The sequence below is a fragment of the Talpa occidentalis genome, unplaced genomic scaffold, assembly GCF_014898055.3.
Source record: "Talpa occidentalis isolate TD23 unplaced genomic scaffold, MPIMG_talOcc4v2.1, whole genome shotgun sequence".
NCBI lineage: Eukaryota > Metazoa > Chordata > Mammalia > Eulipotyphla > Talpidae > Talpa > Talpa occidentalis.
The window spans coordinates 3500511-3528503 of record NW_026555331.1 but is presented as its reverse complement, the minus strand read 5'-3'; the positions used below and the strand labels follow the sequence as shown (position 1 = coordinate 3528503).

General features: G+C 70.3%; 1 protein-coding gene across 1 annotated transcript in view; it reads left to right on the top strand.

Moving 5' to 3' along the window:
• Positions 1–27993, top strand: part of ADGRB1 (adhesion G protein-coupled receptor B1) — a 51844-nt gene that overhangs the window by 22340 nt on the left and 1511 nt on the right. Inside the window, 11 exon segments of the mRNA XM_054691934.1 lie at positions 8888–9029; positions 13336–13439; positions 14499–14601; positions 15088–15238; positions 15555–15624; positions 16679–16745; positions 18168–18253; positions 21595–21766; positions 23594–23689; positions 25129–25168; positions 26580–27247. Of these exon segments, the coding sequence (XP_054547909.1) occupies positions 8888–9029; positions 13336–13439; positions 14499–14601; positions 15088–15238; positions 15555–15624; positions 16679–16745; positions 18168–18253; positions 21595–21766; positions 23594–23689; positions 25129–25168; positions 26580–27247 (1699 nt within the window).

Genomic DNA, 27993 nt, shown 5'->3' with positions numbered 1-27993 from the left:
GGCTGCACTAGCTCCTCCAGGCACGGCCCCTGCCCCATGGGCCCCTCAGGGCCCCTCCTTTGCTGCCCCTTGGGGCCAGTCAGGGCCAGGGCCGTCCTCCCAGGCCCGTGCCCAGTTCCACCCCTGGAGCCCCATCTGCAGATTCCCATGCAGCGGGTCCCTGGGAGGGTTTGTTTCCTGTGGGCACCAGGAGCCCTCAACAGGAGGACAGGGGCAGTGGGGCGTGCCCCCATGGGACCCCTGCCCTGGGGCTGGGCTCGGCCACCCCGTCCACTCACGCCTCCCCTTTTGCAGCTTCCCGCCTGCCCTGGCCATCGCGGGTCTCTCCCTCTGTGTGCTCCTGCCCAGCAGGATGCCCTCCTGGTGCCTGGTGCTCTGGGCCCCCCCCCCCGGCACAATGGGGTGGTGGGGGTAGCCGAAGGCAGGGGCTGGGTCCCACTGAGGTGGCTGGTCAGGACTGCCTGGCTCTTCAGTGCAGGACCCTGGCTCCCTTCCCCCAAACTGGCTGTGCAGCTCCAGCTCAGGTGCCTCGACCTGCCGTGGACCAGACGTGGCCACATCCTCGGCCTAGGAGTGCCCAGGCCACTGCAGGGTAGGAAGCCGCGGTGCCTGCCTGCTGCCCCAGAGGACGCGCTGCCAGCTGCTGGGCCATGCGGCCTGGGCGTGGCAGGGCAGGGCAGGGTCCTGGGCAGGGAGCATGGGCGCATTGCAGGCGTGGGGCTGAGCAGCTGGACGTGTGCTGTTGCAGCTTGGCCTGCTCGGGCTGTGCCTCCCGGCCTGCATACCTGGCGCCCCGCCGGCACCTGGGAGCATCTCTGCGCTGTGGGTGGCGGTGAGTGTGACATCGTGAGGATGGCTGCAGTGCCAAGAGGCGGGGCTCAAGGGATGCCCCCTTCCACCAAGACCTGGGACTCTAAGACAGGCAGCAATGTGGCGGAGGGGACAGCTGCCTGGTAGGGATGTTGGGGGGGATGGGGCACAATGGGAAGAGTGGGGGACTCTCTGGGAAGGACCTGGTTCTGGCCAGCACACAGGTGCTTCAGGGTGCAGCCGGCAGGCTTCCATCTGTCTGTCCTCCATCTGTCCATCCTCTGTCCATTTGCCATACCCTGAGTATTCATGGTAATGCCCCAACCGCGCTGAGAGTGCACCCCTCACTCAACACTTGGGGGGGCCTACATCCCTGTGCTATAGGGATGTGCCTGGGGACAGGTGGTGCCCCTTTCCCACAGCAGAAACAGCTATCAACACCCCAGCCTGGGTGGCTGGGGGCAGGTGGTGCTGGTGCCAACCATGGGGGTGGCGCTGGTGGCCACAGAGCCCTGTGGTATCTGTGCTGGTGGTGGTGTTGCTCGTGGAGATGGTGGTGACAGCAATAGTGATAGTAAGATCTTCTCGGTCTTGTTGAAGTGATAGTGACAGTCTGACTATATTGACAATGTTGGCAGTGGCCATGGCGATGGTGATGGTGGTGATGGTGATGTTGATGGTGTTGATGGTGATGGTGGTGGTGGTGATGGTGGAGATGGTGATGGTGGTGATGGTGATGGTGATGGTGGTGGTGATGGTGGTGATGATGGTGGTGGTGATGGTGATGGTGGTGATGGTGGTGGGATGGTGGTGGTGGTGGTGGTGGTGATGATGGTGGTGGTGATGGTGATGGTGGTGATGGTGGTGATGGTGATGGTTATGGTGGTGATGATGGTGATGGTGGTGATGGTGGTAATGGTGATGGTGGTGATGTTGGTGATGGTGATGGTGGTGATGGTGATGGTGGTGATGGTGATGGTGATGGTGGTGATGGTGATGGTGGTGGTGGTGGTGGTGGTGGTGATGTTGGTGATGGTGATGTTGGTGATGGTGATGGTGGTGATGGTGGTAATGGTGATGGTGGTGATGTTGGTGATGGTGATGGTGGTGATGGTGATGGTGGTAATGGTGATGGTGGTGATGTTGGTGATGGTGATGGTGGTGATGATGGTGATGGTGATGGTGGTGATGGTGATGGTGGTGGTGGTGGTGGTGGTCGTGGTGATGGTGGTGATGGTGATGGTGGTGATGGTGATGGTGGTGGTGATGGTGGTGATGGTGATGGTGGTGATGGCGATGGTGGTGATGGTGGTGATGGTGATGGTGATGGTGGTGGTCATGGTGATGGTGGTGGTGGTGGTGATGGTGGTGATGGTGATGGTGGTGGTGGTGGTGGTGATGGTGGTGATGGTGGTGGTGGTGATGGTGATGGTGGTGATGGTGGTGGTGATGGTGATGGCAGTGGTCATGGTGATGGTGGTGATGGTGGCGGTGGTGATGGTGGTGGTGATGGTGATGGTGGTGGTGATGGTGGTGATGGTGATGGTGGTGGTGATGATGGTGATGGTGGTGGTGATGGTGATGGTGGTGATGGTCATGGTGATGGTGGTGATGGTGATGGTGGTGGTGGTGGTCGTGGTGATGGTGGTGATGGTGATGGTGGTGATGGTGATGGTGGTGGTGATGGTGGTGATGGTGATGGTGGTGATGGCGATGGTGGTGATGGTGGTGATGGTGATGGTGATGGTGGTGGTGATGGTGGTGATGGTGGTGGTGGTGATGGTGATGGTGGTGATGGTGGTGGTGATGGTGATGGCAGTGGTCATGGTGATGGTGGTGATGGTGGCGGTGGTGATGGTGGTGGTGATGGTGATGGTGGTGGTGATGGTGGTGATGGTGATGGTGGTGGTGATGATGGTGATGGTGGTGGTGATGGTGATGGTGGTGATGGTCATGGTGATGGTGGTGATGGTGATGGTGGTGGTGGTGGTCGTGGTGATGGTGGTGATGGTGATGGTGGTGATGGTGATGGTGGTGGTGATGGTGGTGATGGTGATGGTGGTGATGGCGATGGTGGTGATGGTGGTGATGGTGATGGTGATGGTGGTGGTCATGGTGATGGTGGTGGTGGTGGTGATGGTGGTGGTGGTGCTGATGATGGTGGTGATGATGTGTTGGCAGTGGCAACACAGTGGCAATGACTTTTGTTCTGATGTTGATAGCTATGAGGGTGTGGATGCTGGTAACAGTAAAGGTGTTGGTTGGGCTCAGCTCTTTGAGGGGTTCTGACCCCTCCTCCTGTGGAACCAGGAAGCACCACAGCACAGCTAACTACCAGCGTGTGGCCACAAAAGCCGGTGCAGCGGGGGTGGGGGTAGACGGAGAGCAGGGGCCAGAGCAGGCCGCCGTGGTCTCTGGGCACAGAGGCTGTGCCACTGTGGTGGGTGTTGAGGTGTGGAGTGTGTTAGAGTTGCAGGGGCCCTCAGAGCTCTGTGCCCGCACAGGCCCTGGCACAGCAGCCCAGGCATGCTTGGGGAGTGAGTGGGCTGGAGCCCGGGGGAGGGTTGGCCCTGGGCGGGGTGAAGACGCAGGGCCGAGCACGCAGGTCACCAGGCCAGACCCGAGTGAGAAGTGAAGGCCCGGCCAGCCCGTCTCTGACCTGGGTGGCGTGGGCAGGTGGAGGGGCTACAGGTCTCTGCCATCCTAGGACAGGTCACTTCCCTTGGGGCTGGGGAGCCAGGGCCCACCCTCTGCAGGGGTCCTGTGGGGCGCCCTGGTGGGTGGGGGTTTTGGAGCAGAGCTCTGGACCTTGGGGTGTTCTGGGTTTCAGCCCGGATGGGGGAGTATCCAGGGCTGAAGCCCTGAGGCCGGTGCGGCCGGCGCCAGGAGGGAGCCAGGACAGGGCTTCTCGGCGCCATGAGGAACATGAGAAGCTGAAGGCCCAGTCCAGACTCAGGGACGCTGCGTGACGCTGGACACTGTCCTTGCAGGAGAGGCAGGGCGCCAGCCCTCGGCAGGGATGTGGGCCCAAGGGACGGGCCTCACCTGGCAGCTCACAGCAGGGTCTCCCAGGGCCGGGTGGGGCGGCAGATACGGGTCCCCTCCATGCCACAGGCATTGCCCTTGGCCCTGGATGAGGACTGGGGACGGACCGGCCTAGCCAGAAGCAGCTAGGGGGCCAGGCGGGGAGGGGCAGTTGAGGGGCTCCTTGCCAAGGCAGCAGCTGAGGGACAGGGCGCAGTCAGCCCGGGGACAGGCAGGTGTGGGCCCAAGGGGCGGGCCAGACCTAGGCCAGGGCAGAAGCTGCATTCTAGGCCGCCTGGACTGGCCCGCGTGGGTGGGGTGACTCAGGGCCTGGAGTGGGGGCCGCAATAGCTGGGCAGGACCCGGTGGAGGGCCCTCAGCTTATGTGGGCAGGCGTCCCTGCAGAGGATGCCCACATGCACCAGGATCTGGGGCTCAGCGGCCAGGGGGCTCAGGGGCATCTGTCGTGGGGTGCAAGCTCACAGGGAAAGCTGGCTGGGGGGCACAAGGAACACCAGGACATCAAGCATCCCAAAGACCAGACCGAGGAGTTTTGAGGGGCTCTGGAAGCCCTGGCTGCAGCATGCTTGGCCGCCCCCCGCTCCCACGGGCCCACTGCGGCTCTGCTGTGTGGGAGGACGCCTATGAGTCATTCACACTCCAGTGTGAATTAGCCCATCAAATCCCAGGGGACCCCGAGGCGCACAGCCCCATAATAGCACCTGCTCCGTGGGCGCAGAGGCTTCGTGAGCACAGTGGAGGCCCGGCTGGGTGGGTGGGTGGGCTCTGGCAGGCGAGGGGCTCTGCTGCTCCCTCTGGGTCCACATGGACCCGACAGCCCTGAATCCCACTCTGGTGAGGCTGCGACCACTTCACAGGGGAGGCCACTGCTCCGAGGCCCTAAGGCCCGGCCCCCGGGCCAGGCTGGACCGCCGCTAGCGGGCAAGGCCAGGTGGCCAGTGGCAGGTGCGCGGCTGAGCCTTCTCTGGGGCCTCCTGGCTCCTGCCCGTCCTGACCCCGGGAGGTGCCTGTGGCTGCTGCCTGCACGGGGCGGGCCCGCTGCCCGCTGGGGGCTGCCTTCCCTGAGCCACCTCATTTGCGAAGAGGTGGGACGCGCAGTGGCCTGGCGTGGGGCGCCGGCGGAAGCGAGGGGGGTTCCGCACGGTGGGGTGCTGGGTTGGGGAAGCTGCGTCAGGGGGTGGTGGTCCCTGAGACAGCTGGGCCTCTGCTCCAGGGAGGCGGCGCGTGGCCCGGCTGATTCCAGCCACGAGCGCCGAGCAGGGGCGAGGGGGCCGGCGGGGCCGGGCCGCAGGTAGAGGCCACGGAGGCCGAGCAGCCTTCAGGCCGGCCGGTGCCTGGGCAGGGCAGCAGGTGGCAGGGAGGGGCAGCTTTCCGGGGCTCTGTGGGCCGGGAGGGTGTGGGGTACACGCTGCTCCATCCGGGGGCATGTGACGTAGTTCCCCGGTGGGCGGGGCCGGCCTCCCCTGGGTGCTGGTGTGTTGGAAGGGGGCGAGGGAGCCCGGCAGGGCTGCTGGGGAGCAGCGCGGGGCCATGCGGGGAGGAGGCGCCGCCGTGGGGCCGGGCGCTGGCCGAGGCCGATGGTGGCGTTGGGGCCAGCCAGGCCAGGCGGCCAGCGTGGCAGGCTCTGGGGCGCAGCGGGGCAGCAGGCCCAGGGCTTTCTCGAGACCCACGAGGAGCAGGCGGCCAGGAGCCTGGGGGTGTGGGAACTGGAGGGGGTGGCCGCGTGTCCTGGGGAGAAGGGAGTGAACAGCAGTGCCGGAGGTGAGCGGCGCTGAGACTGAGGCGCTCAGGCCTGCAGGCGGCAGGGAAAAGGCCTCAGCCCAGGGCCAGGATGCGCCGTTGGCACGAGCCCGGTGTGGAGGGCGCTGGCTCGGGCAGGGCAGGGCTCAGGGGGAGTGAGACAGACAGGAAAGGGCCCAGGTCTGGTGGCCATGGCCTGCAGGCTGGGGACCCGGGCTGATGGGGGAGGCGAGGCTTGCACTGGAAGCGCTGACCCAAGGGTGCCTCGCCCTCCCCCACCCTGGCTGTCTCCTGGGGGCCCTGCCCTCTTGCCCTGGGCGCTGCAGCCCCACCCCTAGGACCTAAGGAGGGGCAGAGCAGGTGTCACTGACCCGGATTTCCCGGGCCTGCACCCAGAGGGGGGCCGGCTCTGTGACCCAGATACCCAGGGTCAGCGGCTCAGAGGAGAGATGGTCAGCGGGGAGGCCCTGCGAGGGCCTGGCCTGGCCAAGGTCCAGGTGGGGCCGGTCTGCGCAGTCACCCCGGGGGAGGGAGGCAGGTGCCGGGGCTGGCTCCACCTGCCAGAGGCCGGGCCCTGGAGGTGCTTGCAATGCGAGCCAGTGCCCAGGGGCAGGGGCAGAGGGCCCCGCTGCTGGGCAGGAAGCCTGCGCTGATGGGGTCTTTGGGGGCGCTGGACGGGCGGGGGCCGGCACGCCCTCTGCTGGTCAGGAGCTCAGCTTGTCCTTGGGGTCCCTTGGGGTCTGCTCTTCAGAGCGGCTAGTTCAGATGCAGACCTGGCCCCTGCCCTCCTGCTGTGGGCCTTGGGCAGTTGAGCCCCCTCTGACCTTCGCTTCTGCTCAGCAGACCGCCGAGGGCCCCCGCAGAGACGGAACAAGAACGCGCAGGCGCGGACGCTCCTCGCTGAGCTTGGGGAGGGTCGCGGGGTCCGGTGCTCCTGGCTCTGTGGAGCCAGGCGGGCTCCCCGGACGCAGGCTCCAGGGGACCCTGGGGCAGGGGTGAGGCCAGGACCGGGAACCCGCACAGCACCCCTGTGGGGGCCGGGTGCGCCCCAGACAGCTTCCGGGGTGACAGTAGAGTGTCCACCTGGGCGGCCAGCCTGGCCAGCGGGCTCTCTAGACCAGGGCACATGGCCCAAGGCTGCCCAGCAGCCCCCACGGACGGAGCCCCTCCCTCCGCGCAGCCCCGCCCTCTGGGACCGCAGGGGCCCCACGGCCCTCCCGCATGGCCTCCGGCCAGCCTGGCGGCTACCACCACTGCCGCCGCTGCCAGGCCGCTGCTCCCACCCTGCGGTGGGAGCTGACCTGTGCTGACCTGTGCCTCCAGCATGCCTCAGGCCGAGGGGTTGCCTGGCTCAGAGGGGTGAGGGGCGCCCAGGCCTGGCCTCCTGGAGAGGGCTGGGGTTTGCACACAGGGCTGCACCTCTGAGTCCAGCTCTCAGACGCCCCCGCTGCCCAGTTGACGGGAGGGGCACGCCTCCAGGGAGGCCGCAGGGTCTGGCGTGGTGTGTGGGCCACGCTGGTGTGAGCAGCGCCCTCGTGGAGGGACAGACACAGCGGCTGTGAGGCGCGGTCAGCCCAGCGAGCACTCTGCCCCGTCCAGTGTGGCACTGAGGGGCCAGGGTGTGGTGGGGGCAGCCCGGGGCCCAGGATCAACCTCTGCAGGGGCGCAGGGGACCAGCTGGGCGAGCGCAGGGTGCACCCTTCCAGCCGATCACATCTCCCGCCCCGGGCAGGGGAAAGGCCCCCCCTCTGGAGGCACCTGGCACCTCTGCCGGACCGCCCGTGGCTGGCAGGTGGGAGGTAGCCCGCGGCAGCCCCGGTGTCTGGGCCAAGGCCATGGCCCCACCCCGGCCCTGCTGGGCTGGGTTCGCCGCAGAGCTTCGGGGAGCCTGAGGTCAAGGTCTCTGTGGCTCGTCCCTCTGCCTCGTGTTTGGAGCCCCCAAAACACATGAGCATCGCACCCCAGGCCCCAAGGAGTCAGGGCCAGGCCTGGGAGGGGCATCCCCTCTTCTCTTGGGCAGGCGGGGGGGCCAGGCCACAGAACCCTCACCCTCCCGGTGCCCTCCTGGGTGCCCCCCAGCTCTGCCTTGCTGTCTCTTTGGGTGCCTCTTGCCCACTGGCCTGTTTCCTGCTCTAAGATGGGCCCTTCCCTGAGGGGAATCAGGAGAGCAAGACAGGTGTGGGCGTTTCCCGGCCAGGCCCTGTCCCCTGGGTGGGGCTGGAAGCTCAGAAGAGACTGCAACAGCCCAAGCTCTGCAGAAACCACTCTGGGCCCCCGGTGCTGCAGCCGGCGCCCCCAGTGCTTCTGGGGTGCCCGGCAGGGCTGACAGGCCTCTCCCCTCCTCCTCCCTCCCTCCCTTCCCGCTTTAGGGTTCAGCAACTGGCAGGGCAGGGGTCCCCAGGGTGTCAGGTTAGGAGGGAGTGGGGCTGGAGGGCGGCTGCTGCTGCTCCCCGTCCTCAGGCTGCGAGTGGCTGGAGCTGCAGCTCCAGATCTGGGGCTGCAGGGCCTCCCTGCCGGGCCAGAACTGTCTCCCCAAATCCCGGGCGGCCTGGTCCCGGGCTCTCTGAAGAGGGGTGAGGCCCTTTTGGGCCCTGGATCCTGAGCTGTGGCCCCTGAACTGCTGCTTGTCGTGTGTCTAGGGAGCAGGCAGCCCCCGAGCCTCCCCACCTCCCCCAGCCCCGGCAGTGGCGGGCGCTGTCCAGCACCCCCTTGGGCTGGGGGCAGGCCCAGCTGAGGCCAGGACACCCCCAGTTCCTGGACATGGGGGGGCCTCCTGGCCTCCTGCCCTCCCCGGCAGGCAGGGAGGGCCCTTCGGGTGGGCGGCAGAGGGGCCGAGCCAGGCCCGGCGGGGGCGGGTGTGGGGGAGGGGGCGCTCCCAAGGTCACCCGCGCCGGGCTGGGGGCCGGGGGCCGGGGGGCCGGGGCCGGGGGGCTGGAGGCCGGCGCCCCCGCCCGCCGCGCCCTCCTCTCCTCCCGGCGGCCGGCGGGGCCCGCGGGGTGCGGCGGGGGCGGGGTGCGGCGCGGGCTGCGGGCCAGCTCCGGGCCGCCGGCTCCCGCCCGGCCGCGCTCCCGCGACTCGCTCTCCCGTGGCTCGGCCCGGCCCCGGCTCGGCTCCGGCGCGGCGGCGGCGCGGCCATGGGGCGCGGGGCGCGGGGGGCCGGCGGCGGGGCGGGCGCGCGGCGGGCGCAGGTGCGGGCGGCGGGGCCGGGCCGGGGCGCGGGCCGGGCCGGGCCGGGCGGGCCGGGCCGCGCCGCCGCTCACGCCGCCCTGTCTCCCCCGCCCCGCCCGCCCAGACCCTCCCCCCCTGCCCCCCCGCAGCTCGGGCCCTGGTCCTGGCGCGGCTGCCGCACGGTGCCCCTCGACGCCCTCCGGACGCGCTGCCTCTGTGACCGGCTCTCCACCTTCGCCATCTTGGCCCAGCTCAGCGCCGACGCGGTGAGCCCCGGGCGGCGGCGGGCGGGCGGGGGTCGCGGGGCGGGGGCCGCGCCAGGGGACGGGGCGGGCGCCCCGGAGGGGGCGGGCGGCTGGGCCGAGGGCGCGGGCCTGACCTGGGGCGCCCCGCGCCCCCTCAGCGGAGGCTGCGCCCGGCCGGCGGGGGGGCGCCTTCCTCAGAGCCTGTCCTCGCCCCCAAGGCCCCTGTCTGTGGGGGCGGCTGTGTCCCCGGCGGCCCGTGTGGCCAGGTGGGGGGCCGAGCCAGATCTGCCCCCCAAGGCCCCCTCGGCTGGGAAGCCTCCTTTTTGTTCTGTGATTCTTGCGGGGACCGCTGGTTTCCATGGAAACGGCATCGGGGCCAGTTCTGTCTGGGCCCTGGGTGCTGGGCTGCCCACGGAGCCTGGCGGACTCTCACGCCAGGGCTGGGCGCACCCATGGCCCCGGGAGGACGGGCCGGGGCACGGGGCCCACCACGGAGGCTCCCAGACCCCAGCCCAGGCCCGGCGCAGAGGGCCCTTGGGAGGCAGCTGTGGGCCAGTCGGAGGAGGGGCCATGGTCTTCCCGGACCCCTCGGATGGAGCGGCACAGCCTGACCCCCAGGACCCCAGGCTTGCCGTGGAAGGGGCCTCCCAGCGCACAGAGAGCATCCCCCACCCTTAGTCCTCTGGGACACAGGTCTGGGGACGTCAGCGGGTCCCTGGGGACAGACCGGAGAGCCCCTCATGCTCACCGCCACTGTGCCCCTCCGTGGGCAGGGGCTGGAGCGTGGGAGCCGGGGCTCCGTGGGGCCCAGGAGGGGCGCTGCCCAAGGCCTAGGGGAGTCTGGCTGGACAAGGTGCCACCCCTGCCAGGCCCTTCCTGTTCTCGCTGGTTTGGGAGTCAGGGTCTCAGAGGGGGCTGCCAGCACCCCCGGGGGCCTGGAAGTGGGGTTTTCTGCATCGGTGGCCAACATTCCAGGGGCACCTAGATGGGCAGGGAGCCGCCAAGGTCTCCTGCTTACCCTGGCCTTGGGGGCGGGGCTTCTCCGCCCAGTGTGTGAGGAGGCCTGGGGGCGGGCGGGCGCTGTGGAGTGGGGCGCCCGCACCTGTCTCCAGCGTCAGTGCCTCCGACTATGCCTTCTCCACCTGCCTGCAGCCTCAGTGTCCCCTCCGGGAGGTGGAGGTGGTCCTGGGTCACTCCCGGGGCTGTGAGGCATGAGCAGTTGGCAGGGGACTCCAGGGACAGCGCCCACCTGAGGACGGCGGCGCCTGGTGGGGGTCTGGGCATGGGGAGCCTGCCAGGCGAGGCGCCGGGGCCGGGTGGGGCCGGGCATGGAGAGCCTTCCCAGGGGCTCTGAGCTTGCCCCCAGGGGGCTGGTGGGGGGCAGCCAGCACACAGCCCAGTCTGGGAAGGTTTGAGACCCTGGTGGGGTCAACAGCCAGGGCACTCCCGTGCCAGCCTGACCTGCTGCCGCGGGGCGCACAGAGGCGTGACGCAGGCTGGAGCACGGGGCCGGCTTCATGTAGGAGACCAGGCGGAGGGTGAGGCTGCGGGGCCCCCAGCCCAACAGCGGGGCAGGCAGCCCAGAGTCTCAGTCCCCTCCCCCTGTGAGATGGGGTCGCAGCCCTCTGTCTGCCCCTGCGACCCTCTCAGGGCAGAGGTAGGCTCAGCCCCTCCCTCGGCAGCTGCCCGCAGACCCCAGGGCAGCCTCCCGACACCTCTGGCCCAGTTCAGAGTGACCCCAGAGCGGGGCCAGGAGGGACAGAGCTGAGGGGCCACGGCTGCCACGCAGCCCCTCACCGTGCTGGACCCCAGCACCGCCCCTGAGGGCCACGGGGCCGGCGGGGGACAGGTGGAGCAGCTCCCAGAGTGCCTTGGGAGGCATGCGGGAGGCGGGGGTTGCAGTGGGAGTCTGAGGGGGAGTGGGGTTGCCAGCACAGCTTCTTGGGAAGGATGATGGCCGTCCCTAGGAGGGGGCACGGCCGCCAGGGAAGAGTGGGCATGCGGGACGGGGCTGCCCTGGCCAGGGGGAGAGATGGGGCTACTGACCGCTCCTGCTCCTGCCAGGGTGGGAGGGACGGGGCGGGCACAGGGATTCGGGTCTGTGCCAGCGAGGCTGTGGGCACCCTGGGGTGTGGTATGGCCTCCGGGGTGGAATCTGCACCAAGGACCTGAGGGACACAGGAGAGATGGGGAGCCCGAGAGTAATGACACCCCGGGCCAAGTGGGGAGTGAGTGGCACCAGACCCGGGCTGCCCTGCGGACCCGGCGCGGACAGTGCCACACCCACTGCGGCCGCTGCTGCTGGAGCCTGAGTACCTGCTCTGGGTCGCATCTGGGATGGGAAGGTGCCGCCTACCTAGTTGCGGGGGATTGACAGGTGAGGGCCATGGACCCAGCGCCGCCTGGCGTGGAGTGGTGTGTGGGAGCACAGCCGGCTGGTGTGTCTGTGAGGGGCCCAGCACCAGCCACCGGTCTAGCCAGGGCCAGGGTGCGACCAGGGTCAGGGCTCAGGGTGGGACCAGGGTCAGGGCTTGGGGTGACCAGGGTCAGAGCTTGGGGTGACCAGGTTCAGGGCCTGGGGTGGCCATGGTCAGGGCTCAGGGTGGCCATGGTCAGGGCTCAGAGTGACCAGGGTCAGGGCTGCATGTGTGACCAGTGCCAGCCTGTGTGGGTCCGGGTGCTGTCTGTGTGACATGTGCACCACGCCATGTGGGGCCTGGTGGGGACGGTGCCGTAGGAAGGACATCCATAATCAGGGCTCCTAAGATTCCAGGGTGTTTCAGAAAAGTTGGGGAGCAGAGAATTCGTGCGTGTGGAGCTACAAGCATTGAGAGAAGCCACAAGCGGGACAGCCCGCGAGAGCGCCCAGAAGCTGGGCCTGGTTCCACTAGATGTTCGGTGGGGCGGTGGCCTCTGCGCTGGGGAAGAGCAGCTCTGTGAGGTCAGGGGAGCGCACTGGGCCAGAGGCAGCATGTGCAAAGGTCCGGGGGCAGCACAGGGCCAGGCCAAGTGCAGGTCCCTGCAGGAGACTGGGTAGCTTCCGCCTTGTGTCTGTGTGGGCTAGGGCCAGTCTCTTGCCCCGGAGGTCAAGTCCCAACAGGCCTGGATTTCCCGAACACCCCCACCCTCCCATTCTGTCACCTGTCCTCTCCCCATATTGCTTAGGGCCTGCAGGGCCTGGCTGTCTGGAGGGAGGGGTAACTGGCTGGAGAGGCGGAGGAGGGAGCGGCACGCAGGTGGTCAGGCTGGCGGGCGCGGGGCTGCCCGGCCCAGCAGAGCAGACGGAGGCAGATGGCGTGGAGCAGGTGTGAGCTGCTCAACCGGCCGCCTCTGACCCGCTTGGCCGGCCGGCTCTCGGCCAGCCCGGTGTCCTGGAAATGTTGACTGAGGTCACTCTGCCTCCCACCCCTTCCTAAGCCACTGACCTCCCAGCCCTGGGTCACTTGGGGACAGCATGGACCAGCTGGGCTGCTCAAGGCTGTGCTGGGGGCTGTGGTGGGAACTGAGGGGTCCGCTGGGGCTTGAGGCCCCTCTGCGCATGACAAGCTGAGGTCAGAAGGGCCGGAGGGCGTCCCGGGGGCGGGAAGAGCCGGCACACGGGCCCTGAGGCAGGAACAGGAAGGCGGCCAGCGGCCAGGCGGGTCTCTCCAGGTGTTGCTGGAGCATGGGCAGGGCCAGGCCGCTGGCCTTCCCAGACAGAGCCGGGGCACTGGACACATCTGGGCGTCGCCCGGAGCTTTGGGAGAATTGGGGGGTGCAGGGGACTCTGGTCGCATCTGACGAATCCTCTGTCCGCGGGTGGGGAGGCCTTGCGGGGCCTGGGCGGAGGGCGTGAGGGGCCGGCCTGGAGCGTGGGAGCCGGGGCTCCGTGGGGCGGCCGTGGCAAGGGACCACGGGGGCTTTCTCCTGGGGCGCGGCTGTGCGCGGCCAGGGGGCGGGGGGCCTGCATTTGGAGGGCGTGGAGGTGAAGTGTGGGGGTGCTGGCTGAGGCCTCTCTCGGCCGGCGTCCCAGCACCAGGACGGCCAGCGCCTTGGGGCGGCGTGGCGGGGCCTCCCCGACCGCTGGGAGTGAGGGCCCCGCGCGGCCCTGGGCCCGTGGGCGCGGGCGAGTGGGGGGCGGGGGTTTGCCAGCGGACTTGGCAGGTGCCCCGCCCTGCGCAGAGGACAGAGCCCCTCATGGGGCAGTGCAGACCGGAAGGCACCGGGGGGCGCGGGTGCAGGGCTGCTGGGGTCTGTTGAGAAGAGGGGGCGCGGGAGGCCCCGCTGTGCCCCTCCACCCTCGGGGCTCTCCCGGGCCTCACTCCCGCTGTCCCCCCGAACCTGGCAGAACATGGAGAAGGTGATCGTGCCCTCGGTGACGCTCATCGTGGGCTGCGGCGTGTCCTCCCTGACCCTGCTCATGCTGATCATCATCTACGTGTCCGTGTGGAGGTGGGCGGGGCGCGGCGGGTGGGCGGGGCCGGGCGGGGCCGGGTGGGCGGGGCCGGGTGGCAGGTTGGAGACCCTCAGCTGGGCCAGGAGCCTGCTAGCCCAGCTGTGCCAGGTAGGGGTGGCTGGGGTCAGGGCTCACCCCTGGGCGCAGGACCCCAGGAATTGTGGGGTGATGTGTGCAAGGAGGGCGCTGACTGGTCAGCAGTGCTGGGTGAGAGGTATGTGCAGGGCTGGGCCTGAGTGGCTGGTGGCCATAGGTGTGCCCAGGTCCGCCAGGAGCGTGTGCCTCATGGGGACTGACTGTGCCCCCAGGCCCGGCTTGCAGCCCCACTGAGCAGAGACCCGGGGCAGGGAGGGTGACGTCAAGGTCAGCCTCCTGTGTGCAGCTTCAAGGGCAGGACCTGAGGTCAATGTGCATTAGGGGTCGGGGGGTCAGTGCTTTCATGGTGACCCTGTGCCTGGGAGCAGCAGGCGCCGCCCCCTCTGTCCTGCCCCAGGACAGGGCCCTGGGAGGTCAGCTGATCCAGAACCGGCCTCAGGTGCCTCCTCTGCTGCCTGTCACTCTCTTGGTGGCTGGTCCGCCAGTGTCCCGAGTCCTGGGGGTCGCTGGATCCCTCCTGGGGCTTCCCCTACATATGGCAGAGGGTGACCCAGGGAGGGAGCGTGGGCTGTCCAAGGCCTGCAGGGCAGCTGCCCACTGCGCATCTCCCAGGCACGGCCTGTGCCCGCTGCTCAGCGCGGGGCTGTAGGAGCCGTGTGGCCGGGGCCGGTCTGCTCCTCATCCCGGTCTCAGCCTGAGCGGCAGGCGCTGTCCTCTGCCCTGACTCTACAGAGACCAGGCTGGACCGCACCGCCCTGCAGTCAGATAGCCCAGCACTCCTCCTGCAGCGGACTCGGGCGAGGACAGGGCGTCAGCCCGGGGCCCAGAGATCTGGCGGGTCCCAGGGCACGCGGACGGTGGAACGGAGTTGTCTGGGGGCGGGGGTCTGAGCGGGACCCGGGCCCGGCCCTTACGGAGGCAAGGCCCCTGGGCACTGGCCGTGCGTCCTGTCCCCGCAGGTACATCCGCTCTGAGCGCTCTGTCATCCTCATCAATTTCTGCCTGTCCATCATCTCCTCCAACGCCCTCATCCTCATCGGCCAGACCCAGACCCGCAACAAGGTAGGTGGCCCTTCCCATCTCCCGGGGGTGGCGCTGGTCATGTGGCCGTCTGGCTTGGACACTGGATCTGCTGGCCACCAAGGGCAGAGATGTGGGCCCTGTGGGGTCCTCCCCTCTCCTCCAGCAGCCTGGGGGCTGTCACCTGCCAGGATGGGAATGGAGACTTGGGGTGCCGCATCCCCCTGGGGCTGGTGCTTTGAGATGGGCCGCGAGGCTCCTGTGCCCGCCCCACCGTTGGGGACTCTGGCAGGCTACGTGAGCTTGTGAGCCGGCCGTGCAGCCGGGGGCCGTGACCTTTCAGGCCCTGGGGGGCATTTTGTGCCTCTGGATGCGGGGGGAGGGGGCCTGTCCTGGCGGCCCCCCAGGGGACTCAAGGGAGCAGCGGCCATCCCAGGGCAGGACAGGTGACCGCGGTGGCCCCACTTCGGGCTCGGGGTAGGCGTGGGCCAGGACCCCCACCCCTGCCCAGCCCCCCACCGCCCCCAGGTGGTGTGCACGCTGGTGGCCGCTTTCCTGCACTTCTTCTTCCTGTCGTCCTTCTGCTGGGTGCTCACCGAGGCCTGGCAGTCCTACATGGCCGTGACTGGCCGTCTCCGGAACCGCCTCATCCGCAAGCGCTTTCTCTGCCTGGGCTGGGGTGAGCCCCCGCGCCGCCCCCTGCCAGGCCCTGCCCCCCCCCCGGGGCTGCCCAGGGCAGCCAGGCTGGGTGTGAGCCCTGGACATCCCTTGGGGACCACTCATGCCAGACGCCTTCCCTCTGACACTCACGTGCGCCCACCGCGGGCCTCCTCGCCCGCCTCGTCCCCTCCCTACACACTCACATCACCCTCCTGGGGCGTCAAGGGCTGGTGCCTGCACCCCACACCCTCGTCCCGCGCCGCCCCTGCTGGCCTGGAAGGGGGAGGGACTGCGGGCGGGGCTCCGGGACCAACCCCGAGCCCTGTGCTCCCCAGGGCTCCCCGCACTGGTTGTGGCCATCTCCGTGGGATTCACCAAGGCCAGAGGGTACAGCACCATGAACTAGTGAGTAGGACGGGGCTGGTTGAGCCTCCCGCCCCTGCCTGCCCACCGCCCACGGCCCTGCAGGGCAGAGGAGGCCCAGGCAAGGCATGTGGGCCCTGGGCTCCTCCTCCGTAGCAGCCCCACCCAGCCGTGGGCCTGAGAAGTGGGCTCGGGGTTTCGTGCCTCCTCCTCAGGTGACTAGATGGGCTTGGCCGCTGCCAGCCTCAGTTTCCCCTCCGGCACCAGAGGTGTTGGCCTGTGCATGTGCTGGCAAGAGGGCAGGGAGGGGCGCTGCTCACAGTGATGTCCTGATGTCCTGTGGCTCTCAGTGATGTCCGCTGGGCCCGGCCCTGCGCCCTCGGGTGAGGGCCCGGAAGCTTGGCCCTGGACCTGGCATGTGGCTTCCGCCACAAGGAGGGGTGCGGCCCGAGGGCGGGGCGGCCTGACGCTCATGGCTGGCCCGCAGCGCCTCCCTCAGGCAGTGGGCAGGAACGGAGATCCCGGGCTGCTTAGCTCTTGGGGCGCGGGAGGGAAGTGGGGACGCCGCCCCTGCAGGGGAGGGGCCCGCCCTGCGAGCGCCACTGGCGGGGAGATGGGGCTCTCCGTGGGCGCTGGGGCCGGAGGGGCCGCTGGGACAGGCAGTGTGAGGCAGGGCGGCTCTCACTGGGCTGGAGGCCCCTGTGGCCACTCGGGTGGTGTCCACGGGATGAGGAAGGGGCCGGGCAGGGGCCAGATGCTGGGCCCTGGGCCTGAGCTGAGTGGGCAGGCCAGGGCCAGGCCCGTCCCCAGTTCCGGCCTCACGGCCAGGAGGGCGGGCGAGGTGGCAGCGTCTCTGCGGGCTGCCCGGTGGGGGGGGTGCAGCCCAGGGCCCCTTCCCCGGCCAGCGCAGCTGCTGCGTGTGGGGCCCCGCTCCGGGCTGCCGCTCCTCTGTGAAAAGGGCTCGAGGCCCTGACGCTGAAGGAGTGGGGAGGCCTGCTGGCGGGTGCCCTCGCGGGGCCCGCTCCCTGGCCGCCCCCGGCACCCCCACCCTGCTGGCGGGGCGGCCCCCTCCGCTCACCGCCCTTGTCCTCCGCAGCTGCTGGCTGTCTCTCGAGGGGGGGCTGCTCTACGCCTTCGTGGGACCCGCCGCGGCTGTCGTGCTGGTACGGACCCCCTGCCCCGCGGGCCCCGCCTGCCGGCCGTCGGGGCTAGGCCTGGGCCGTCGGGCTCTGCTGGCCCCGGCCGACACCCAGGGGGCCACGGAGGGGGCTGCCTGACGCAGGGGAGGGTCCGGCAATCTGCTGAGGGTGCTGGGGCCGGTGGCGGCAGAGGGTGAGGCCGCCGGAAGCCGCCCCTGCCAGAGCGGGGGCCTGGCAGGAGGACGGCCCTGACTCGGCCCTGGTCGCCGTCCGTGGTGGACGAGCCGGGCTGCTGGGACAGTCTGAGCCCCCCGCCCCCCGCCCCGGCGGGCACTCTCCTCCGCAAACCCTCCCATCGGAGCGGGCAGGGCACCCGCCGTCCCGCTGCCTGGGCCTCTCCCAGCAGGGCCTGCCGCCTGCCTGGGGCCAGACACTGGACAGAAAAGTGGGCCTGGGGCCGTGAGCCTGCGGGGGGCAAGCTGGAGGAGCCTGGGTGGGTAGGGGGCTGCTGGCCACGTCCCTGGGGCTCCAGACCCTTCCCGCAGCCTATCTGGAATCCCAGCCCTTTATTCCCGAGGCACCAGCGGGAGCGGCCACGTGCCCCGCATCTCAATGCTGGCACATCAATGGCAGCCGCCATTTTGAGGGCTGGCGCTCCAGAAGGGGTGAGAGAGGCAGGCGGTGGCAGCGGGAGCCCCACCCCCATGGGTGTAGAAGGCAGAGGGGACCCGGGGGCAGCCCAGCGAGAGCCGCTCCAGCAGGGCAGTGGCCAGCGTCCCGTCCGCTGCCCTGGCCATATCAGAAAGCGGGGTGCCCCGGAAGAAGCCCCCAGCCGGCGGCTCGGTGAGTCTGGAAAGCTGTTCCTCTCGGGGGCAGGGCCCGGCCTGCCTCTGTGGGGCCAGGAACCTCAGCCTCCGGGGGCCTCTGGGCCCCATGCCAGCGGCAGAGCTCAGGATCCTGCAGGGCGGCCGTCCCTCTGCCCGTGGGCACCCCAGGAGAGGGCATCAGGGCCTCCCAGCCTACCCAGCAGGCCAAGAAGAGGGAGGCCTCACGGTCTGCAGAGGCCCCTGGCAGGGAGTCCTGGGATGGGGGAGCAGCGGGGGGCTCACCTCAGACAAACTCACCCCAGGGCAGGTGCCGGCCTCCGGGTCCGGCCCGGACTCAGGGAGGCGCCCCCAGGAGGCTGCTCTGAGTCCAGGTCTCTTAAGGCTGCCTGGCCAATCCTTGTGGCCCCCGCCAGAGTCCAGACAGGGGGTCCCTGAGACTGTCCCGTGTCCCCCCAGCCCCAGCGGGGTGGGCCCAGTCCTCATGTCCTGCCCCCAGGGCCAGGCTGCGACCCCAGTGGGGGGGCCCCGTGGCCCCGGCCGCATGCCCAGCCTGGGGGCCTCCGCTGGGGCTCCGGCCTCCGCCGGCCGCTCGGCGCCCAGTCCTGCCCTCCGCCCGCAGGTGAACATGGTCATCGGCATCCTGGTCTTCAACAAGCTCGTGTCCAAAGACGGCATCACGGACAAGAAGCTGAAGGAGCGGGCAGGGTAGGACGCGCCACCCCTGGGCCCCGGAGCCGGCGGGGCTGGGTCAGAGGTCGCTCGCGTTGGACCACGGCCCCCCCGCCTTGCTCTGTGCCTCAGTCTGACCAGCGATGGGCGGGTGACCGAGAAGGTCATCAGACTCAGGGGAGCGATCGCCTCTGGGCACCCCACCCCGGCGGCCCCCCCCAGATCGTGGGGGTGGTGACCTGAGGAGGGGGGACACAGCGGTGTCCTCGGCCGGGAGTGTGGCCGGGGGCGCTCCAGCCCGAGCCCGGCCTCGCCCCTGCCCTGCCCCCTGAGCCCGCACGTGCTCTGCTGCCCCGTCCGTCCTCCCGCCCGGCTGGCGTCTGTGTGGGCCCCATGCCAGTCTCGCCCCGTCTCTGTCCGTCCGTCTGTCTCCCTCTGTCTTTCTGTCTCGCTCTTCCTGCTCCTCCCCCCTCCCAGGGAGCGAGAGCCGCGGGTCCTCCCGGGGGGCCCTCGGCCGTCTGGTCTGGTCCCGCCCAGAAACCTGCTTTCTGGGGTTGGGGCCTGGCCTGCTGCGTGGCCATGGGTGGTGGGGCCCGGGCCCCATCCTGGTCGATGGGGGGCCAGCGTGGGCAGCCCTGGCCTCCGCGTCACCCACACGCGCTCCTCGGCAGAGGCCACGGCACAGGCCCGGCTGCCAGGGTCCACACACAGGCCGTCGGGTGCGGTCTGGCCGGGCTCTTCCCCGGCGGGCACCTCGCAGCCCCCTTTCACGGTGGAGCAGGCTGGTCAGCGAGCCGAGCCTGGCCTCACCACTTCGCCCTTCCTGGGTGTGGAGAGGGGGCTGTCCCGGGGTGTGCCCCGACCCACCGCCATGCCCAGGCCCCACTCCCTGCACGCAGCCCCGCGCTGCAGACCACCAGCCCCACAGCACCGCAGGCTCGCCTGCTGGGCAGCCCAGATGCCACCGGCCAGCAGGCGGGCCCCTTGTCCTGACTGGGACAGTGGGGAGGGCCTTGTGGGCAGCCAGCGGCCCTGCAGCCAACCCAGATGTCCGCGCGCCTGTCCTGACCTCCCAGGCCCTAGTGCCTCAGGCACACATGGTCATCCCTGCCCCCACTTGCACCCCCTGGGCCCCTCATCTGCCCCAGGACTTTCCTCTGCCCCCAGGACCCCTCCTCTGCCCCCTAAGACCCCTCTGCCCCCCAGGACCCTTCCCCTACCCCACCGGACCCCTCCTCTGCCCCCAAGACCCCTCCTCTGCCCCCAGGAACCCCTCCTCTGCCCCCAGGGGCTCTCCTCTGCCCCCAGGACCCATCCTATGCCCCAGGGACCCTCCTCTGCCCCCCAGAACCCTTCCTCTGCCCCCCAGGACCCTTCCTCTGCCCCCCAGGACCCCTCCTCTGCCCCAGGAGGCCCAGCTGGACGCCATTTGGCCGGCTTCACTTTCTCTTCCTCCTCTTGTTGCCACGAAAACAGCGTCTGCTTCTGTTTCAGCACTTTAATTTCACTTGCAGTCAGCTGCCCCGGGCCCCCCTCGGGTGCGCTCTCAAATGTGCCGAGTGTGGAGCCCCCTCTGCGGCCGCCGCCTCCTCCGAAGCTGCCAGTAACGCCATGTTAGTGCCGCCGCCCGCTGCGCTGTCAGGCTTTTCCTGTGGCCGCTGTCCCTCCTGCCATCCGCCCTGCAGCCCCGGCCCCGCCTCCCCGCCCTCCGGCTACCGCGTCTCCCGTCCTGTACCCACTGCACCCGCCAGGCCCCGCTGCCAGCCTCCACCTCATGGCACGGGACAGACGGGGTGGCCAGGCGCGGGGTGCCAGGGTGGCGTGGGGGCCGGAGAGAGGCCGGTGTGCGCAGGGCACAGCGTGTGCCTTTCAGCGTGTGGGCATGTGGCCCATGCGAGTGTGTGAGCACAGGAGTGTATCATGTGCTGCATGAGTGTGCGCTGTGGAAGTGTGTGGTATGCATGTTTGTGTGTGCAAGGGTGCAAGGGCGTGTGTGTGTCCGTGCACGTGGGTGTGAGCTCCATCATGGGTGTGTCTATGCACATGTGAGCCTGCGGGCGTGAGTGCAAGAATGCACGTGCATGCTTGTGCATGTGAGTGTAAGAGTTGGAACAGCCGCGCGCATGAGCTCAGGGTATGTGTGTGCGTATGTGAGTGTAAAGCGTTCAGGCGACTGCTGGTGTGTGTGGACATGCGCGCGTCTGCGGGGGGTGAGTGTGTGTGGTCAGAGTCCCCTGGGTTCTGGGGCAGCGCCCCCCAGCGGCCAGGGTCTGCTCAGCTGACCTGGGTCTGGCTGAGAGGGAGGTGGGGGGCTGGGGACCAGAGAGCGGGGCAGTGTGGGCAGGGAGGGCTGCAGGGTGGTCTCCCGCCGGGCAAGCCTGTGGGGCCCGGCTCCTCCTGTCTCAGGGTGCAGCGAACCCATCGTCCCACGGCCAGTCTCGGGGTGCAGGGCCCCGCTCTGCACACCCAGGGCTAGTCGCTTACAGGCGGGGCCCAGGGTGCCAGGCAGCAGGTGGGGCGGGCAGTCTGCTCTGAAGGGGCAGGGGGCGCCCTCCCCGCGTGCTGGGGCAACAGCCATGCAGGTGGGTCTCCCCGGGCATGGAGGGGTGCAGCTGCAGTGGGGACACCGTTCCGGGAGCCACCCTGCTCCGTCCACCCCTCGCACCAACGGCGGGGGCCACGGGCCTGGGGGCAGCGACGGGGTCCATGAGACCTTGCCCTGGACGAAGAGCGGGGCGGGGCAGCCATCCCGGGGTGTCCTGTGCAGCCCTCGAGGGCCGCACCCCCCTGGAGAAGGCGCGGGGGGTGGGGGCGGGCGGCCGGTGGTGCTGGGGGCCGGTGCCTCCAGGATTTGCCCCTGGGGGCGGGCGGGGCAGCCCGGCAGAGGACACCCTCCACTGGGGGCGGGCAGAGCAGGAGGAAGCGCCCGTTGGTCTCTGTCCTGTCTGTCTGTCTGTCTGCCCGTGCCTGTGTCTGTCTGTCTCCTCGCAGCCCCTCGCCCTTCCCCAGCCCCGTCCCCGCTCTCTCCCCCTCTCTCTCTGTCCAGAGCTCAGAGGCCTGGCCAAGCACCCCCTCCCCCGTGGCCACCTTGCGTTTGGGGCCTGGCCCCCTTGCTCGGGGGTCTGAGGACCCGGGAGCTGAGCCAGCGAAGCCTCCCCCTCGGGCCGCCTGCCAGCCGCGCCCGGACGCTCAGAAAGCTGCCCTCCCAGAGCGCCCCTCCGCCCCAGGCTCGGGACCTCCTGCGTCCCCAGCTCGCTGGGAGGCTCCCAGGAGGAGGCAACGAGGCTGGCCGGGGAGGGCCTGGGCGGGGGTCAGGCGGCGGCCGCGCGGGGCGGGCGGGGCCGGGCAGCGCTGACCCGCCGCCGGTCCGTCCACAGGGCCTCGCTGTGGAGCTCCTGCGTGGTGCTGCCGCTGCTGGCGCTGACCTGGATGTCGGCCGTGCTGGCCGTCACCGACCGCCGCTCCGCCCTCTTCCAGATCCTCTTCGCCGTCTTCGACTCGCTGGAGGGCTTCGTCATAGTCATGGTGCACTGCATCCTGCGCAGGGAGGTGGGTGCCGGGGAGGCGGGGGCACCGCAGGCCCGCCCCGCAGCCCTGCCCGCCCCGGTGTCGTCCTGGGCCGGGCCGCCCCTCGCCCCCGCTCGAGCCTGGCTGCGGCGCTGCCCAAACCCGCCCCCAGCCGGCCGCCCTCAGGGCTGCAGGGTGAAGAGGGGCTGGTGACCGGGCGGCGGAGGCCTGAGGGGCGAAGGGATCCCGACTCAAAGGATAAAGGGGCGGCTGGGACGGGTGAGCAGGGAGTCCCAAGGGTGTGTGGGCCTGGCCGGGGACGCTGGGGTGAAGATGGGGCTGCACCCCATGCTGCTGACGCGGGTCACCGCTTGGCCAGCCCTGCCGGGCCCCCCGGGGCGCTGACGGGAGCACAGAGGGGAGGACGGCGCTGGTGCTGGTCGCGGGGGCGCGCGCTCAACGTGGCGGGCCCGGGAGAGCCCCCCTGCCTCCCCCACGCCGTCCCATCCGCAGAGAAGCCCCAGACCAGCCCGCTCCCCACCCTGTCGCCGCTGCTGGCCCGCCAGCCCACGGACACGGCCCCCACAGCGGCTCCGGCCCACACAGAGCCTGTTGGGCTCTGGGGTGCCAGCCCCAGCCACGTGGCCCCAGCCGCCCAGGTCCTGTGGCGCGAGGCGGGGGGTGGGCAGGAGCGCCCAGGGTGCGGCGCCGGGGAACAAGCCCTGTGGCCGGGCAAATCAGGACGTGCCCAGGGCGGCAGTGGCCAGGAGGGGGCTCTGGAGGACGCCCACTGGAGCAGGAGGCGCAGGGGGCTGGTAGCTGAAGGCGGCCTCCGGCCGCTGCAGGAGAGCCAGGTGCCCCGGAGCCTCACCCTCGCAAGCCAGGCGAGGGGCCAGGGCGGACGCCTACATGCCCCCCATGTGTGCCCACGGAAGGCTGCCAGGTGGGCCAGCTTGGGCTCCGGGGTCCAGCCTCACGCCTCGGCGGGAGGGCCGGGCTCCCGCACGGAGGACACCAGGCACTGGCCCACTCTGGCAGGTGCATGGACCCGGTGTCCTGGGGGAAGCAGAGGGGCCAGGAGGCTGGCTTGGTGGCCCTCCTGGAGGGGGGAGGGAGGGCCTGGGGCATCCCCTGGACATGGCTGCTCTGCTGGGCACAGCTGTGGGGCTGGCCGGTCAGCGGGGTGAGGAAGGGTAAGGTGCGCCCGCAGGGCCTGCAGCTAGCTGGTGCCTGGCCCTGGCGCTGTGGCCTGGGGTGAGCTTCTTGCCCTCCCTGGGCCTGGTGCCCTCGACGTTCCCATCTGTGTGGGGTGGGGGCGCCCAGACCGGCACGGCCCCTCCCAGCAGCAGAGCCACGCGGGCGGTGGGTCTGTGTCTGAGAGCCAGGGGCCAGCAAGCCCCCTCCTCTCCTCCACTCAGCGCACCTCCTCCAGGGAGCCTGCCGAGCTCAACCTGGGTGCATTCGCCATTTATCCCCGTTGCCTGTCGTGGCCCCAGGCCGCGGGCCCTCTGCTGACGCCACCCGGGTGCTGGGTGGGGGCGCCCATCACCTCCCTGGACAAGCTGGCCAGCACGTTGATGCTGGGAGCCCTCGCTGTGTCCCTGAGGCCCGGGGCCCAGAGACGCAGCTGCTCCCCTGCGCACAGCGCCCTCCCCTGCCCGAGGGGCCTGTGGCCCCGGGGGTGGGGTCGCCTCCTGAGAAGCTGGGAAACAGAGGTCACGGTGCCCCCTGGCCCCAGCGGCTCTTGGGGACAGACTGGAGGGACAGATGGGGTGCACCCACCGCCCCTAGGGGCAGAGAGCACCTGGGAGGGGAGGGAGAGGTTCTGGCCGAGCGCCCGGCCCTGCCCACTGGCCACCCTCCCCCCAGGTCCAGGACGCCGTGAAGTGCCGCGTGGTGGACCGCCAGGAGGAGGGCAACGGAGACTCGGGGGGCTCCTTCCAGAATGGCCACGCCCAGCTCATGGTAGGGCCCCACGCCGGCGCCCCAAACCCCACTGCTCCCCGTCCTCCAGCCAGAGCTTTGTTAGCCCCGAAGCCCGCTGGGGGGACTCCAGTCCAGCCAGCAGTGGGGAAACAGGCTCGCCAGGGTGAAACCCAGACCCCAGGTTCGGAGACGGAGGGTGGAGTGTGGGCACGGAGGCCCCTGCCCAGGCCCCGGCCGGACCCCGCAGCCGGACCCTTCCTTACCCTCGCAGCCTCTGCTCCGCTGGCCTGGCTCCCCGGGGGCCTAGCCCTGGCCTGCCCCGACCCCACGTGGCCCCTGGGCCTCCTGCACAGCCCAGCTGCCCCTGCACCCCCGGGGCAGGCACCCGCCGGGACGTTCCCCCACAGCTCCCCTGAGCCCCAGGACCTTCTGTTCAGTCCCCGGCAACGTCCTGGGAGACCCTCTACCTGTCATCTGGCACCCGCTGCACTGGGGTGTCCGTGGGGTGCTCAGTGGTGCTCGCCCACCTTTGGGGTGCCAGCACCCTGTGCTGGTTGTGCAGGCTCCAGGCAAGCTCTTGGCAGACGCCAGTTCCTGCCCAGGGCTGCCAGGGCGGAGACCGTCCCTCGTCTGCCTCCTCCTGGCCTGGCCTCTGACCTCAGAGGGTCCTTGTGGTTTGCAGGGAAGGCGCCTCCAGGGGGCAGTTAAGGCCCTGCTGTCCCCTGGGGCAGCACAGCCACCAGCCGGTCACGCTCCAGCCTGGGCGGCCCTGAGCCCCTGAAGGTGGAGCCCAGCACACGCCTGCCCCTCCTCGCCTGGAGCCGGGGCCATGGCGGGGCCGCGGGTGCTCGGGGCTGCTGGGGCCACCGGAACCCATCCCGCAGCAGCCCTGTGCCCCGGCTCCCTGCCTCTGCCCTGGCCGCGCCCCCTCTCTCAAGGGCCGTGGTGCGGACAGTGGAGGGGACACAAGCTGGTCCCCATGACCCGTGTGCCCGCAGGTGGTGTCCTGGGCTGGGCGGTGGGGGCCCCGCCCTCTGGAGGGCAGCAGGGCATGGCGAGGATGGGCTCTGGGGCCAGGGAGACTGAAGCCAGGGGTTGGGCGCGTGGGCAAGCCGCAGCGGGGCCTGCCCACTCCCCCCAGTACCTGGAGACCTGGCGGGTGGACTCACACGTGCACTCACAGGCCAGGCGTGCACACGTGTGCGTGCAGTGAACTGCATGCATTGGCGCACACGCAGAGGCACGCACACACATGCGTGTGCACACTGGCGTGGATGCACAGGCACTGCAGACACACGGTGGGTGCCCGCAGGAAGCCGCTGCCCGCCGGGTCCAGCATGGGCGCCGCAGCACGCAGGCTGCTGCGCGGGGCCCTCGCCCACCCGGCGGCAGATCCAGGCCCGGGGTCCTGCCGGCGGCCTGTGCACGGACCCCCCGCCCCCGCCGGCCCAGCCTCACCCGCCGTCTCTGTCTTGCAGACGGACTTTGAGAAGGACGTGGATCTGGCCTGTAGATCAGGTGAGCGCCTGACAGGTGAGAGCGACAGGGGGCTCTGGCCTGGGCCCACCTGCTTCTTTTTCTTTTCTCTGTGCGTCTGTCCATCCATTCGTCTGTCCTCATCCCACCCCTGCCCCGCAACACTGGGCAGGCCCTCTGGGCAGAGGGGCAGCTGGCTGGCCCCGGGGCCTGCAGTGACGACCTTGAGCCCCCACCCGCGGGCATCCCAGCCACAGGCAGCAGCAGGAGCCTCCAGGAAACTCTCCAGAGTTCAGACGTGGCCGGGCGTCCAGGCTGGCGGGGCCCTTCGCCTGGCCACCTCCTCTCCCGTGGTGCCCCCAGCTCAGCACCCACAGACCCATGGTCTTCACCTCCACCCTCACGGGGCAGGAGGCCGGGCCGGCCGTGTGAGACCCCGGCCTCCGCCTGCCCGACCCGCTCACCCGCAGGGCCCACGTTCTGTGTCGCCTTCATTGCTTCACTGTCAGTCCAGCCGTGGGGTCACGCGTTCAGATGGGGGGACACCAGTGGGAGTGGGGAGAGGGGCCCTCCGCCGAGCCCTCGCCTGGTGCTGAGCTCCCTGGACGCCAGTGCACGAGGGTGGCAGTGGCTGTGAAAGGCCCCTGGTGGCGCTGCCCTGAGCCGCATCCAGGCAGCCACAGGCAGGCCCTTCCCAGCACGGAAGACCACTGGCCAGGCCGCCCTGGGCGGCAGGTGGCTGCGAGGCGCCCCCTGTGGAGAGAGCTGTGGGGGCGGGGCTGGAGCGGCTCCTGGTGGGGAGGGTCAGCTGGGCCAGGGAGCTCCGGGGGGCTTCCCGAGGAGGCGGCCTCTGGGTCAGGCTGAACGGGAGCTGGGCAGAGCGTGTCTCCTGGACCCCTCTCAGGTCTCGTGCCCTAGTTCCTGAGAGGTGACCCCGAGACTTGGAGATGCTTAGCAGCTTAGTCTCAGTCCTGTTTTGGGGGGCACTGGCCTCGAAGCCTGTTGGACCCTGTGAGGCGTGGGGAGCCGGCGCTGGGACACGGGGGCATAAGTGAGGCAGGGATGGCGGCCCAGGAAGCCGCAGCCATCAGAGAAGAGGAGGGCCGGCCGGGCAGGCGTGTCAGAGGGCACTTTCCTACTGGCCCTGGGCTTCCTGCCCCAGGGGAAGAGTCCCTGGCAGGGGCGAGGCAGGGTGTGGGCCGGGGCGGGCCGCTGAGCCCTCCTGCGTACACCCTGGGCTGTCGCTGCCCCGTGGCCCTTCCCAGCTGCTGGACACAGAACCCTGTGGGTGGCGGTCACTGTCCTCGTGCGGGGCGGACAGAGCGGGGCCGGTGTCCTAGCCTGCTTTGAGAAGCTGAGGGGCCTCGCGGGCCCGGCAGGTGCGGCAGGGCGTAGCCTAGAGCAGGCCCAGCGGGACCCCGCGAGCCCCGCCTGACCCCCGCCTGTCCCCCAGTGCTGAACAAGGACATCGCGGCCTGCCGCACGGCCACCATCACGGGCACACTCAAGCGGCCGTCGCTGCCCGAGGAGGAGAAGATGAAGCTGGCCCACGCCAAGGCGGCGCCCCCCCACTTCAACAGCCTGCCGGCCAACGTGTCCAAGCTGCGCCTGCACGGCTCACCCCACTGCCCGGGCGGGCCGCTGCCCGACTTCCCCAACCACTCGCTGACCCTCAAGAAGGACAGGGCGCCCAAGTCCTCCTTCATCGGCGACGGCGACATCTTCAAGAAGCTGGACACGGAGCTGAGCCGGGCGCAGGAGAAGGCCCTGGACACCAGCTACGTGATCCTGCCCACGGCCACGGCCACGCTGCGGCCCAAACCCAAGGAGGAGCCCAAGCACAGCATCAACATCGACCAGATGCCCCAGACGCGCCTCATCCACCTCAACATGGCACCTGAGGCCGGCTTCCCCGCCCGCGGGCCCCCCGAGGCGCCCCCCAGCCCGCCCCCGCCGCCCCCACCCCCACCCCCCCAGCCGCCCCTGCCCCCACCGCCCTCCCTGGAGCCCGCGCCCCCCAGCCTGGGGGAGCCGGGGGAGCCTGCTGCCCATGCCGGGCCCGGCGCGGGGGCCGGGGGCAGGAAGGAGAACGTGTCCACCCTGTCCGTGAGCTCCCTGGAGGTGAGGCAGCCAGGGCCGCAGCTGCGTGGCTAGGGAGGGTGTCGGGACCCCGGTGGCCAGGGTCCGAGGCCAGGACCCCGGAAGGAGGCCCCCGGCTGGAGGGGAGGTGGCCTGGGCCCGGCGCCCCTGCCCCACCCAAGGAGCATCTGTCTGCGCTCTGGCCGCTGGCCAGGCCAGGCCCATGGCCCCCCAGGAGCCTGCGGCCCACACTGGACCTGGACCGCCTCGCCAGGGGCCCTGACTTCGGAGCGCAGGGGCCCCGGCCTGCACTCCCAGCCAGACGAGCTGGCCCAGGCACCGAGTCCAGCCCGTCCATGGGCCAGTGGCTGTGCAGCGAGCCCCTCGCAGGCCTCCCTGGAAGCCGGAGCTGACCCCAAGCCCCCTGGGCCTGTGGGACTGAGACCAGGCCCAGCGCCCTCGGGAGCCCTGCCCTCCCAGGCCATGAGTCCACCTCCTGGCCTCTATCCAGGCCACGCCTGGGGTCCACGCCCTAGGCCCCAGGCTGCTCTGTCATGGGCCCACATGCGGCTGTGGCCCCGTGTCCCTGCATGGGCTGAGGGGACTCTCGCCTGGCCCTGGCACTGGGCAAGAGATGCCACTCCGGATGGGGGTCGACCCTGGGGCAGGAGGTGGGCTCACCCAGTGCTAGGAGGAACTGGGGCCGTCCCCACCTGTCACGGCCTGGGGGGCCTGGGGTGTGTTTCCCCCACTCCGGCCCCCTCTGGCCACCGCCTCCCCCACGGCCC